Consider the following 15,404-nt stretch of genomic DNA (forward strand, 5'->3'; position numbering starts at 1 on the left):
GACTTTCTTTTACCTAGGGTTATCTCCCCCTTGAACCTAGGGTTACCTCCCCCTAGGGTTTTTCACTTGCCTAAAATCCACTAGGACTTTTGCTTAAGAACACTTAGGACTTTTCTGTAAGCTTAATGACACTTGTTAGACAACAAGTAACCTTAACTTTGAACCCTTCATCATAATCAAAATTTAGGTTCGATCGTGTGATGCTCCCTATACCAACACATATATCCTGGCATATGTGAATATCTAGCATCAACTAAGTAATACTTTTTTCCTTTTGGGTGAGGAAAATTAAGTTTTGGCCTATAAATAGCTTCCTCAAATATTCTATTATCATGAGTCACCCCTTCCCATCCAACCTAAACAAATGTAAAACACATATTAAGTCTATAGCTTCTAGAACATTTTATGTGGGAAAACCTGTGTCCAATATATGGGATTGCTTTTTCTTGTGGTAATCATGCCTTAACATGCGTGTCATCAATTGCTCCAATGCAATCCTATTAATCATTTAAAAAGCAAACAATTTAGTATATTACAAACACTAAATAAGTTTAATACATGAACATGTGTGTTTATGATCTTCAAAATAATATAGCATACGTCAAAAAATGGCTTGTATCGTTAATGCTAAGGCATGTGTTATCATTTTCCCTTGTTATATTCGGGATGAGATTTAATTAAATTTTCAGCTAACTTCCCAACAACTTTTAGAACCTTATGAAAATATCTTAAAATAGTTTTACCTGAATGATTAAATATCTCTTGCAATAGCCTATTATCTATACCATGAGCATAAGTCATCAAAAAAATCTGTACTTCCTCATAGATAGACATTCCCTTAGTAGGGATCAAATCAAACTTTTGGGTCAACTCATGACAAATCCAAGAATATAGGTTTTGTTAGACAAAAAGCTTGATAACACCTTATTCTATGCTCATTTAATACTTCTACGAATTTATTACCCATTCGCTTAGATGTACGACATGGAACTTTATGAATACAAGTTTCAAAATATGTTAAAATACTGTGTTATTATTTTGCATACAGTCAACCATTCTAGATCATCTTGGAATCCATCTTCATTTTCAATTGGTTACTCCTCACAAAATGCATTTGAATCTTTTAAAGCACATGTCGAGCATCCCAAGGCTTCATTAAACTATAGAAGTTATGGGGAAAAAAACAAGTACAAGATATCAAAACAAAAAACATTGATTAACTTCAATAAAATATTATATTAGGTTTACCAATCAAACAATAATAAACAATAAATAAAATAAAATTAAAGATATAGCAAAACTACTAATAAAGTCGCAAAATTGGAAAATAAATCATCAGCTTAAACTATTAAATTCCTTAGTTCACAGATACAAACCGCTATCAAAGATATTAATTTTTCTTGCTCATGTCATGATTATACGTTAGACATGCCAAACGACAATAATCATCAGGTTAATTGAGAAAAATCACTCACATTTCTTTTTGCTCAACAAATTACAAGCATAACACCAAAGCTCGAATTTATGTTCTATTCCAAGAACATTCTTTAATATCACCATAGTCGATTCAATGTCTTTCTCTATCAAAGGTGTGGAGGTTGCGGTGCTCTTATTTTCTAGATACTTTAAAAGAAAGTGAATATCTTCCTTTAGTGAGGTTGCTCTAGAAATTTTCTTCTCTTTTTTATCATTTTCTCTATTAAATTTTTTCTTGAGTGATGACAAAGATGGAAATACAATGTCATTACCCATATTACTACTTGTTTCTTTGATTCCAAAGCTTACATCATTCTCGATTCTCCTGTCCTCATTATATTAACTATCATCAATTCCAACATGCCCTTCAAAATCACAAATATTATTTCCCTTCATAACCTCTTCATTGTCATTAACGCAATGCACAGTTTGTTGGCTTGGTGCCCTTGCCCTTTTCCCCGTGGCAGCAACATCAAAAATTAAGTTATCATATCGAAACTAAATAAGTGATAAATTTTTATTCCTAAATTTGATATACTCTCCATTTCCTGTAATAATAAAGTATATCACTATCGATCTAAGATTCAATGAACGAATAAACAATTTTATACAAATAAAATTAGAAAAATTACCCTAAGTTTTCTCTCCCATCATTCATGGGAGGCATTAAGTGAATTATTTGTAGGATTCCAACCAACTGCGGGTTTCATGTACATCATCTTTTTTAATAATAACCAATCCTTCTTCATGGAATCACAATGGTTTCGAAGCTACTTGTGCACATAATTTTTTCCAGTTGTATCATTAAATTTTCGCACTAAGTTTTTTCATCCATTCATATTAAAGTGACTATTTGGTCAATTATCTAGTAAAATTTTCTTTTCACACAAATTAATAAATTTCAGGGATGGAAATGTATTCCACCTTGCATTTGAACGTCCTTCACTTTCTTGATTTTTTTTTTTAAATTTTTACTTGTATTCTCACTCCAAGTTGGATTTGACATGACTCCTTTGTTTCTATTGTCTTATTTTCGATTTCCAAACTATATTGCAAACCAAAAAAATAAATAACTGATTGAAAACCCCACACCAGAATCTTTATAGGTTTAAGTCTCACTAAAAAACATGTCAATCAAAGTCCCCTTAAGAACATCTAATGTATCGTAAATGCAAAGCATAATGTTTATGCTTATATCAATATAGATTATAGAATAAAACATTCAAGGAATGAAACTAAATATCGTTGCTTATGTACATCAGATATCACTAGTATCATTACTCGAATGAACATATAAACTAAACAAAGTTCATATAAAACAACACAAACAAACGCATTACTAAGAGGACAATAAACCACATAGAAGATAGACCTTACTAACTTCACATCTAACAAGATGTAAACACGATTATGTAACATCGCATTCGATCTATGACTACATGAGCATAGTTCACACAAACAAAATCCTGACAATAAGAATTTCGTACCTACATAAAGATTCAATTTTAGAGCGTAAAGTAAAAATAATAATAATAAAACACATCAAGGATGTAGCAAAACAAATTGAACTGAAATGATATAGTTTCATCAATAAACATAGAATTGTAAAAAGAAAAGTAACAATGATATGAAGAGGATACAACTTAAGTTCAATCGCAATATCAAAAAGGTAGTGTCGGAGAAGAAAAGATGACAAACTTTACTAGAAAAAAAAAAAATCGGTGTAGAGGGATTAGGTTTGTAAAAATAGTAGAGGATATGATGGGGATTAATAAAAATATATAAGGATATCTTAGAAAAAAAATTAATAAAATATTTTTTTATAAAAAAAGTAGGGGCTCCCTTACTTTTTTAAAAAATAACTTATAAGCTGTCAAACAACGTATTTTAACATCTTATAAGATATTTATAAAAAGTTTTACCAAATAAATTTGAATAATTTATAAGCTACAAAGCATATTATAAGTTATTTTGTAGAGCTTATAAGCTCAGCCAAATACCCTCTTATGACGTTTTGCTACAAGAAAGCAATGGGACAAATGATTTCTAAATAAAAAATGTTGAATCAAGTAATACCAAAGTGTTAGAGTGTATACTAAAAGCCTAGCTTTTTATAAACATTTATTTTGAAATAAAGAATCACATTGGTCAAATGTCTACATTTATATGTTAAGTGTAGTTGTTCAATTAATTTATATTGTAGATAACATGGTGTGTAGTGTCACACACAGAAGATCATGTTATCATTTCCTAATAAATTATAAACAGTAGCTCACGACTAAGATCGATATGAACAAACCATTGGAATAGTTATAGTGTAATTTGGTATTAGTTTATCTTGACTATAAAATTACATTAGTACACTCTGAGTGTATTGAGCATGATCATTTAAGGTAAGTTCTTTTATACTAACTGCATAAAAGAACAAGACCTTTATTATTATGGAAGTGTGTGCTCTTAATCCTGATATAATAACAAACACATATATTTAGTATTTTTTTTTAAATTTAACAGAGGGTGCGATTTTGCTCGATAAATCAATAGGCCCGATAAGTTGGGAAATAATATTATTTATAGTGTGTGTTGTTGATTATAGAAGGAAACTGTGTCCTAGAAATCTAGGTTGATAATGTCCCCAAGAGGAGCTCATAAGGATTGTCATGTAAACCTTGTAGGTGGACTTAGTCCGACGTGACGATAAGGTTAAGTGGTTCTACTCTTGGAGCTAGATATTAATTAAGTGAGTTGTCAGTAACTCATTTAATTAGTGGACATTTTATATCTTAAACATAGGGAGACTAACACACTCATGATAAGAAGGAGCTCATATAGTAATATAAGATTGATGTGGTAGTTCAATAATAACTCTTTAGTGGAATGAGATATTATTGATGAACTCGAGTTAGGTGTTCAGGGCGAACACGAGAAGCTCAAGTTCATCGGGAGACTAAAAACAATTCCTCCTCTCAGTCCTTGTCGTAGCCTCTTAATTATAAAGTGTTATACCCACCTTCTTACCCACCTTAAGGTGGTCGGCCAAACTTAGCTTGGAGCCCAAGCTAGGGTCGGCCAAACCAAGGTTAGATGGGTCAAGTAGGTGGTCGGCCTTAGCTTGAACCCAAGCTTAGGTGGCCGACCATAATTAAATTAAAAGGGATTTTAATTTTAAAATATTTCCTTATGTGGAAGCCATGGTTTTAAAAGAGAGTTTAAAATTTAAATCTTTCCTTTTATAGCTTTCTACAAAAGATTAAGAGAAAGGTTTGATATCTTTCCTTATTTGTAGTCAAAAGGAAGATTTTAATTTTTAATAAAACTTTCCTTTTTTGTAACCATTCTCATGGTTTTAAAAGAGAGTTTAAAATTTAAATCTTTCATTTTATAGTTTTCTACAAAAGATTAAGAGAAATGTTTGATATCTTTCCTTATTTGTAATTAAAAGGAATATTTTAATTTTTGATAAAACTTTCCTTTTTTGTAACCATACTCATGATTTTAAAAGAGAGTTTTAAAATTAAATCTTTCCTTTTATAGCTTTCTACAAAAGATTAAGAGAAAGATTTGATATCTTTCCTTATTTGTAGTTAAAAGGAAGATTTTAATTTTAGAGTAAACTTTCCTTTTTGTAAATCATCCATATATTTTAATAAAGAGATTTTAATTTATAAAAGTTTCCTTTTATAACCAACCATGAAGGGAATTTTTAAAAGAGATTTTTATTTTAAAATTTCTGAAAACAAATTAAGAAGTTTTAATTTTGTGTTTAAAACTTTCTTTCCTTGGAGGACAATGAGGTGGTCGGCCATTAAGGGTTGAAAAGGAAATTTTTAATTAAATTTTCCTTCTTAAACATTGGCAAGGAATATAAGGAAATTTTATTTATTAAACTTTCCTTATTTGCCAAGACCAAGGAATATAAAAGAGATGGTAGAGGTACCTCACCTTATAAGAATACATCTATTATTTCCTCTCCTCTCTTCCTTGGTGGTGGTCGGCCCTCATCCTCTCCTCCTTTTCTTCTTCTTTGGCCGGCGGCATCAACTCTCTAGGAGACTGTTGGTGGCCGGATTTTGCTTGAAGAAGAAGTAGAGAAAGGAGGATTTGTTTCTTTGCATCCCTTGGAGCTTGGTTGGTGGCCGAAGTTCTTCATCTTAAGGAGTTTGTTGATTGGCCAAAACTTGCTTGAAGAAGAAGGAAACTTGGGTGGATTCTTGTCTCGGTAGATCATCGCCCACACGACGTCCGAGATAAGAAGAGGAATACGACAGAAGATCGTGAGATTTATAAGCTATAAAAGGTATAACTAGTTATTAGTTTCCGCATCATAACTAGTTCATCCTTTTATTTAGATCTTGAAATACCAAACATAAGAGGCTAATGAATCTAGGTTATCGAATTTATGTTTTCGATTTTGTGTTACTTTTATTTTTCGAACTTGTGATTCGATTATTCTTTTTGGTTAAACCTAGGGTTACTATAAGGAAATTAAATATTGAATTTTGTTGAAAGGCTTTGTCTAGGAAGTGGTGGATGCTCTCATACTCAAGAAGGCCTAGTGCCTCGCCATGTTTAATTTGGAAGCCGATCTCTGAAATTAATATTTAATTGAATTTGTAAGATGGGTGGATTTGGATCAATAATGTTAAGTATCGTTTGTGATCCAATTCTTAACCACTAAGAATAGATAAGTTGAATTTGAAATCAATAATGTTAAATCTGTTTGCGATTCCAAATTTAATTTCTAAAGAACACAATAGGTTGTTAGGAATTGTTCGAGACTTGTACAAAATTTTTGTACAGGGGAACCAGTATGATATTCCGGATAGCAACCAACACAAAGGTCCCCACAGAAGTTTTCCATCGGCCGCTAGGATAAATCCGGAAGTGCTCATGGTGGGTGGCCAAGAAGCCTAGCATCTTGTGATTGTGCGTTATGTCATAGCTAGAGATTGAACCGCGGGTACCTGAGTGATAACTTGACGCTCTTCCGCTGCACTAAAGCCCCAAGGGTAAAAAGTCCCATAGACTGACACAATTGGTATTTATATATGATGTTACGATAATAGATCATGAGACGATTCCCAACATGTGTGAAATATATTGCAGATTACTTGATCCCCCATACAAAGGGACATTGTGCTTAACGAAGCCCCCAGTGATTTATCTCTCTTCCAAATCGTGTAGTGTAGTCCTAAAAAATGCCTTTGAGGTGAGATTTATCATCTTTTGCTACCAGAAAGCAATAGGAACAATGATTACTAAAAAAAAAAAAGTTGAGCTTCCCATCGATCATCAGGGTAAATCGATAATCACTCGTGGTGGGTGGTCTAGAAGTTCAGCATCCCGTGGTTACACGTCTTATTTGGAGAAAAAATCCATATAAATACGTTGTAGTTGGGAATTAAACTATAGATACTTGAATGACAACTTAGCATAACCCCAAGGGAAAAAAAATAGCAATCTCTCTCTCTCACTCTCTCTCACACACACATAATAAACACAAATAAATATGAGAGCTAACAACCTCACCAACTCTTTTTTAAGAGATGAATTTAAGCACAAGGGAGGGAGAGAGGTGTTATGAACTTAAGAGCCTTTAACTTAAGACCTTTTGATGCCTTGGTCTTATAGTTGATTGATTTATATTCAGTCTTCACTTCAAAAAAGCTAAAAGTAATGTATGTAGTTGATTGACTTAGTATATAATTCAAATGTTAGAAATAGGTTAGTCAAATGAGATGCTTCCTTTAGTCAATTAAATAACAATCGATTAACTAAACCAAGTTGTTGAGTTATATTTTTATAAATAAAAATAATAAGGTGTAAGACTAAGCGAACTTCTAAAGGATTAAATTATATCACATAAAAACAGAATGTCATGTCATGTTAATCCATTTATGTGGTAAAAAGTGATTCGTTCGTCCTCAGTGTCTCTATCAATCCGTCTCTAGGCCAACACGAAGGAGGTAAATCACGGATGACTACTAACCATTAGTGCATGTTAATCCATTTATGTATCTAGATCATGTCAATTTTATCTCAATTAATCCATCTATATATCTATGTTACTTCTAATACTATAAAATCTAAGTGCAATTACGTAAAACATTGTCGAATATGAGCTTGTAATAACTTCGGGACACAACTAACTTATTTTGTATTTGCAAACTCTTGAAAGTTTCTACTATGACTACTTAAAATGATCCATGTTTGTCACACTCGTATGAAAATATTGTGTGATTCATTGATTGCATATAGACTTCAAAGGAAACTTGCTGAGTCCTGTAGCTTTTGCTCAACTTTTCTTGCTACAATAATTATAGACCTAATGAAAGAAAATAGAAACTCAATAGTAAAAAAGATCTAAATTTTTTTACACATTATCAGACAACTTTCTTGTGCTTTCACTGCTCTAAAGGACAACAATTTCCGCTTTGATGAAATTCTATGAAGACTGTTTTTACTGAGGATCATTTCTAAACAATCTACCAAAAATTGACCCAAAATCTTCCTTGCAATTATTGTAAGTATGTTAGCACATTTCAATGAGAAGAGATCCTGAAACAAGATCTCAGGCACATGGCACATCAGCCCTCAGCAAATGCAACTGCCACGATCAGCACGAGATCAAATATTTTCTTTTACTTAAGGATGAAGAATTGAAGATAAAGGACATAATACACATGAGCATTCTTGATGCAAGGAGCTAGAAAGTAGCATGCCCAAGTTACACATGGGATGTGGCCACTGCTTAGAACTTCTCAATGGGCTTTAATCTGAACAAGTATAGGCTATTTTCCATGTCAATGACTTGGTATTCCATGTACTGCACGCGCAGCGACAGCTTTTGATATCAGATATCATCTAAGCACCGCTCACTAAAGGTTCGGAATGAGTGTGATTAGTATCCTCTCCATGCTTGCCATTCATTTGCAATCTCTGCCTCTGGTTGGGAAGAAAAACAAACGTTTAAACTCCATCAACAGTGGTTTAGTAGGATGCTCAGCTAAGAGTATGTAATGTTTTAATAATTCAATCACATAAACAAAATGCTACGCTATTCAGTGTGCAAAATTCAGTTCATACAATTTGTTAGTAAACAGCAACCGATTCAATTTGAGGACACATGAAACTAATGCATGTTACTTGCACTTGTTATGTGCTTGTTAAATAAATCAAGTAAATCTGAATTATGATGAGCATCCTGAGTTTAGGCTTTCTTAACAATGCTTTAGTTAGATGATATTCAGATCAATATGAAACCAGAGCTAATAAAACAGATGTTAGAAGAAAAATAAATCAAGCATAGCATTGTACCCGATCAGCAGTATCCCCTATATTTCCATTCAATAGTTTGTGGTGCTCTTCTCTGGATTTTTCATCTTTGGCTTTAGCACTCAATGGTAGTAATGGTTGGGCACTAGAACGTTCAGGCATTTCTGTAATAAATAAAAGAAGAAACAAATCTTAAAAATGTCATCGAATAGAATATGATTTTTGAGCAGAAATATCTCATGCATGTACAACGCACCTGGTAGTTTCTTGTCAACGAAGAATACCACTAAATTTACAGTATACCTGACAGAAAAAAGATCGAAAATATCATATAAATGTCACAATCAAAGTATTAAAGTTTAATCAAAATACTAGTAAGCAAACCCAGCCCACCATGCAACAACTACGTCTACAGTGTAATGTTTGCGAGAAGCAACTATAAGCAAACTCTGAATAATAGCAACAACCCAAGCAACGAACTTCATAAACCTGCAGCAACAAATTATGACAATGTTTTTTAAAAATCAAAGAACGGTTAAAAATATGAGCTCAATTGAATGCAGAAACATACCTTTTAGATCCATATTTATGGTATGCAAGTACAAAAACAAGTGTAAATATCATATGGGATGAAAATATGAGATCGCCACAGCCAAATAGAATTCCACGAGGAACTGCAGACAAGTGGAAAAAGAAACTCAATATAAGAAATTATACCATTTAACTATGGTTAGTTAATATCAGATAAAGAATCTCACAGTTAATCAGTAGCACTTCGGCAATGGTCTCTGGTGGGGGCAGCCTGGCAAGCTTTGACCCCTACATGGAGAGGGAAACAAGAAATGACTACAATGAATCATGCCCAGAATCTGTTGAGGGAGAGAATATTAGCAATTAACGATGAATTTCACAAAAACCTCACGACAATGATAGTTAGGACCAGGAAGTTGAGTAGAATAGAATGTAATGATCCTTAATGCTTGACAAGCCTGAAAAAACCATTCGGCATTAAAAAAAATTTTAAAAAAAAAACTGCAGAAAACCATTGAGCTTTAAGAAACAGAGAATATGCAACAAAAAACATAGCTCAACACAAACTTACAGCAAGGCAAGCTAAAACCCTTAGCCAGAGCAGAACAGTGTAGAAGCGCTTGCTATGATAAACAAACGGATGAAAAGTCCACTGCACCATGTAAATACACAGTGACACATCATCAAATAATCAATAAAGGGTGTTGGAAAGTATAGCAATCACCGTAAATTAGAAATACAAATAAAGCTTACAAAGAACAATACCTGCCCCCAAGTTATAAAATTTATAACAAGGAACATGAGATAAAGATCTCACAAAGAAGAGGAATTAAAAAAAGGGGTAGATAGTGAGTGTTTTATTTGATATGAGTATTTAGAGATCTAATAAACTTATGAACAACAATCCAAGAGTTACCAACATGAATGATAAGCCCAGTTGTTTAATAGAATTGTGTTTGGAATAGTTAAAGGAAGGAATTAGACAACCCATAATTCATCATTGTAACCCACGTTTATGGAAACTAAAATGCAAGTATCCAGCTTCAATTCATTGATTGAGGATCCAATTTTCATTGGATTTGAAATTTCCCCTCCCTACCATCATATGGCAATTAAAAGCCTCTACCACATTAAATGCTGAGCATGTGAAATTGTGACGCCATAAAGGGTGTCATAATTAAATGCTAACTGTTAGGAGACTAGAATAAAAGGTAAAAACACAAGGAATCATCATGGAAGGTGAACAAAGTAGTAAAAAGATATATAGGGCAAAAAGATGGAAAGTCTGCAAAACATGAAATAAACATGGCATTGTCTGGCGTCAGCTTTTAACAAATTTGATATTTGAATTTGAACTAACTTTGGCATTTTTATGTGAAAATTTAATTGTTTCTAGTTCTATGAATTTTCCATCAGAACATATAACATTAGAAACTTATATGAACAGAAAACACCAAATAGAAAATCATAACACAAGAAGAGACAAAAAGATGGAGGTAAACAGACAAAGTTTATTAGAGTATCAAACAAAGGAAAAAAGCACAACGAATTTACACAGAAGATAGTGGCAGAAGGACTAAGTAACAAACATGGGAAGTCTAGCAGTCAAAACCATTGTATACTTTGATGAGATATTCTATTGACATTAGCTTTCAAAATTTTCATGTAGCAATTATGCTTTAAACTATGGAATTGCTTCCAGAAAAATAACTTACATATTCTAGCTCTATGCATTTTCCAAACAGAATTTTGATTGCAGAAAAGAGTCATAAAACAAAAGATAATCAAACCATACCACTACAAAAGACAAGAAAATGAAAGTGAATAGACTTTCACTGAGGTGGCCACGTTCTTTGCCAAGTTCCTGGAAATAAAAGCAACAAAAAAAAAGTAAAAAGACTTGGATGCCCCCTAAAATATTACAGGCATTTAATTTTTTTTTAAAGAATCACAGTTAATCCAAGTCGTAGGACACACCGGAAGGAGCATAAACCCAAGATCTTGAAGAGTCGGACCAGGTTGATGTAGATAATGAACTCCTCGTGCAGCTAGCCCATGAATATACTGAAGAAAAGTCATTCTTGCATGATTAATCAGAAGAATTCTTGAATTAAACTTAGCAATCAAGGAAATTATGCTGATCTTTTGACTAAACAACTTGTCAAGTGTTAAAACTAAAAGTAATCAGTCCCTCTCCAATCATTAATCGTTACCAATAGCTACTGAATCCATTCTCCAATCATAAGTTGTTAAAAGCTCCATTAGATGCAAGGAAACATAATACAAATTAAAATTGGTCAATTAACAAGTGTAAGTTTATATTGCCAAACCTATGGATGACAACAAAACCTGTAGATTTTTCATTAACTGAATCTATAAACTAACAATTGTGTAATAAATTGATGTCCAAGAATAGTTGAATATTTTTGCATGCTAATAGAAATTTGGTTTGATCAAGTATATAATTCTTTCGGTATACTATCCTACAGCATAAAACTACACCTCTTTTGAATAATAGTCACAATGATTCTTCTAATATATTTGTATGCTCTGTCAAAGAGAACAATCTTATGGCTAAATTTACAATAAGACCGAATATATACCTAGTAGTAATACATGGGGTACAAAAACAATTGTTCATTTATTCTCAAGAACCTTATGTCCCTATTAAGTAAAAGCAATAGGATTGAATTCTCTGGAATAGCAAGATTCATCATTAATTTCACCCAAGTGTCAATTTATCCATTACAAATGTTCTTACTTTGTCCTACACAAGGCCAAACTATTTCCAATATTAAGACCACATAGATAAATAAAATGATGCGTCCACAGTAAATCTTTCTAAACATTGGATATGGACAGAGACGTCCAATGAAACAATGCAAGTGCAACTTTAGTTTTGCCAAAACCAGAATAGTTAAATAAACTGATTAAATGGGAGGGCAACAGATCCAACTCGAGTGTGGAAAACAAAACATCTTTATATCACTCGGCCTGTATATTGAGGAATCAGATACAGAAAAGGATCATAACTGATGAGAAAAATAATCAGCCTTACAAACTAAAAGTTCCCATGATAAATGATTCGCTTCCAATGTTTTTCTGAACCGGTAGATTTTTTGTTTTATTTAAATTTTGTAAGCCCATTAAAGTCCTGCGGACCACTTTTCTCTTTAGTTCTGAAAAAAAATATATTCCAGAATAACCCTGCAAAATTATGGGTTTTAAGGAGAAGTATCATCAACATACCTGGAAAATGAGTCCTGCAAGTAGAAGTTTCCACTTCTCCATAAGAAGTTGAAGCTCCACAGCCGTTTCCATGCAAATCTTTCTCCATAGCTGCAACCGGAAAGCCATACGCCAGATCAAAAGGCGTCAACAATAAGAAAGGAAAAAAAAAAAAAAGAAGCAAACATGCACATAAAAAGATCTCGCAGCACAGATGAATTCTGCAAAGAAAAAAAGGACCTTGGAAGCCTCGCGAGCAATGTACATCGTCATCACTGATAACCGAAGGCCCAATCACTCCCATACTCCTTCACTACCCGCCGTCCTTTCTCTTCCACATAGCCCCCTTCGTTCCTCTACGGATAAACCGGCCGATCGACGCACACAGATCACGGTTAAGCTTTATTCACCGGACGAAGACCAAATTCCGCCTCCGTCCGAGGCGACCCCGATCTGTAACAACTACATAAATGAAAAACATTGAAACAAACACAAAATCAACCCTCCTCCTACAATGTTTCTCCCACACCAACAAATATACCTGCGAAGTATGCAGGGAGCAACAGAAAGAGACGAATTTGTCGTCGAGAAGTGATCAAGGTTAAAATAACTATGAGCTTGAGGAGGGCACGGTATTCTAGGTTCCACCGCCTCCCTTCTCCTCCTCACCTCGGACAAAACGCGGCCTTAACACGGGTCTCCGGCGGCGACAAGAGGAGAAAGGGACTCGAGATGGGTACAATTTACAAATCTGGCAGAGGCAGAGAAAAAGGGCCGCCACTCCGATTTAAGAACTAATAGAGAAAGGAAAGAGTGCAGAGGGAGAAAAAGAAACCTTTCTCCTTTTTTTTTTTCCTTTTTTAAATCGATTAAATAAATTATTTAATCTCAAAAATTAAAATTTCTTAAAAAGGATTTGAGACAATGAAACGGTTTAAGCGGATGATTACCTCTATTTATGTCAAATTTCATATTCACGCCTGAAGTTTTAGGAAATTGCCAAATTTCCATCCTAAATTGGAGGCTAAGATCCGTTTCAATCGATTTGAATAATCTGAGAATTCTTTAAACTTCAGGGGTAAGTCAGAAAAAGCCCCACGTTTGATTCGCTGGTTGCGGAAGGGAGATGGCCTGTGGGAAAACAAAAATAGAAAGAAACACACCCGAATATGACTGGGGCAGGCAAGGCTCCCTCAGACCTTTTATATAATATTATTTATAACATAAACATTATTTAAATTGTAGGTTGAAAATATTTATAGAAATACAGTTCATGTTATCTGTAAATTAATAAATTTTAAGATAATTTTTTTTAAAATTTATAGGAAAATGAATGGGAGCTTGATGCAATGATAAAATTGATATCGTGTGATCTTGAAATCAAAGATTCAAGTTATGAAAATAACCTCTTAAAATATAAATAAGATTATGTACAATAAATTAAATATAGTATGATTTATCTATAAGATTTCATATTAATGAAAGTTTCATTACTCTTTTATTAAAAAATATAATTAAATGAAAAAAATAAAATCTGTTTTAAAGCAATGTACAAGTATAGGCCCACATTATAATTTTATCCCTTTATTTCTTGAGCGAGAATGATAATAATCTTGCTCCCGGGGCACAATACGATGGTAAGCAATAGGACATATTGCTTTTATTTCTCATGCGATGAGGGTTCAAAATTTTCACTGGGCATATTATACACTCACGGTGTTCGAACCATTTGTGATATTAGATCGTCCGTCAAGACCCATTTGTACTTTTCGAATTTATCATAGTGATCAATTAAAAACTTTCGCGGAGTCGGACGGATGACTGTCATGATTAGTCAGTTCAAAAAGCTAAATACCTTGATTAAAAAAGAATGAGAATAATCTTGTCATTTTTTTTTTAACTCATGTATCCGGTTCTTACTATCCGACTAATACTGAAGTGGACGGTCCGACACAAAGGAAATTTTCTATCCGTCATCAGAGTAAATTTGGAAAACACAGATATCCATGGCCCGACAACCCAATGTCACCAATAATTGGAGCACCGCAGGCTTTTGAGAATACCCAACATGAGAATCATCGTTGTTTCGATTATCCACTGTCACCATCACACCGTGCCCCAGGATGAGAATATTCTTATCACATAGAATGTACATAAGGTTCTTTTGTAGACTCGATTAATTGTTAGTAGGACCTAATCAATTGAAAGTAATGCAAATTGAAAGATTAAATCAAGTTTAATGTCTCTAGTCTGTTGTAGAATAACACTTGAAGTTTTCCTTTTTAATAGCCACTATAATATATGTATATCAGTACCCTGCAGCTGAGGGTAAGATAGCCTTATATCTAGTAATTAGTTGTTTTGAATGCATGAGAGATCCTCGGAGTTAATGACATATGACTTCTGTAGGGTTTTCGCGCAAGTTCAACACAGTAGTAACTGAGGTTCAAAGGTTAAGAAGGAAGTTCTGCATAGGCTCGATCGGATTTTGGACTTGGAGTAAGACAGGGCACATTGGTAATGTTCGGGTAGGTTGATCTAGTGTCGAAAGGTGGTCTCTTGAACAAGACAAGAGTTTATCTTGTAAGATCATGGCTACTAAGGTCTCAAAGAGTGAGGAGCTTCATGCATTTGCCATCCCAAAGAAGAAGAAGGTATCTATTACTAGAGGTTGGAATATCTTTTTTGTGCTGCCATGGGCGGGTCTTCTTGTCAAAGCTATCTTCTCTTATCTTTTCAAACCTTTAGCCATCAGGCCTACAACTTGGGTATGTCAAGTCATCCTATTATCCCTATGTTACCTCATACAGCCTTCTCTGATCTTTTTAGACCTCCAAACTACTAAACGTATTGCCTTAAGTCATCATCCATATCATCATTTAATCTCGTTGAAC

General features: G+C 33.5%; 1 protein-coding gene across 2 annotated transcripts; it reads right to left on the reverse strand.

Moving 5' to 3' along the window:
* Positions 1–7,971: 7,971 nt before the first annotated feature.
* LOC121984274 (phosphatidylinositol:ceramide inositolphosphotransferase-like) lies at positions 7,972–13,317 on the reverse strand. 2 transcript variants are annotated; one of them, XM_042537131.1, is made up of 13 exons: positions 13,052–13,317; positions 12,751–12,963; positions 12,532–12,621; positions 11,260–11,346; positions 11,078–11,146; positions 9,854–9,934; positions 9,669–9,740; positions 9,510–9,570; positions 9,323–9,425; positions 9,145–9,240; positions 9,008–9,054; positions 8,794–8,915; positions 7,972–8,421 (listed from the first exon to the last, which is right to left on the reverse strand). In XM_042537131.1, the coding sequence occupies exons 2-13, from the start codon at positions 12,781–12,783 to the stop codon at positions 8,341–8,343; spliced, it is 942 nt and encodes a 313-aa protein (XP_042393065.1). In that variant the 5' UTR covers positions 12,784–12,963; positions 13,052–13,317; the 3' UTR covers positions 7,972–8,340. The 2 variants fall into 2 exon arrangements, with proteins under 2 accessions (XP_042393065.1, XP_042393064.1); XM_042537130.1 differs by having other exon boundaries at positions 12,751–12,972.
* Positions 13,318–15,404: the final 2,087 nt, after the last annotated feature.

The sequence above is a fragment of the Zingiber officinale genome, chromosome 5B (genome assembly GCF_018446385.1).
Source record: "Zingiber officinale cultivar Zhangliang chromosome 5B, Zo_v1.1, whole genome shotgun sequence".
Lineage (NCBI taxonomy): Eukaryota > Viridiplantae > Streptophyta > Magnoliopsida > Zingiberales > Zingiberaceae > Zingiber > Zingiber officinale.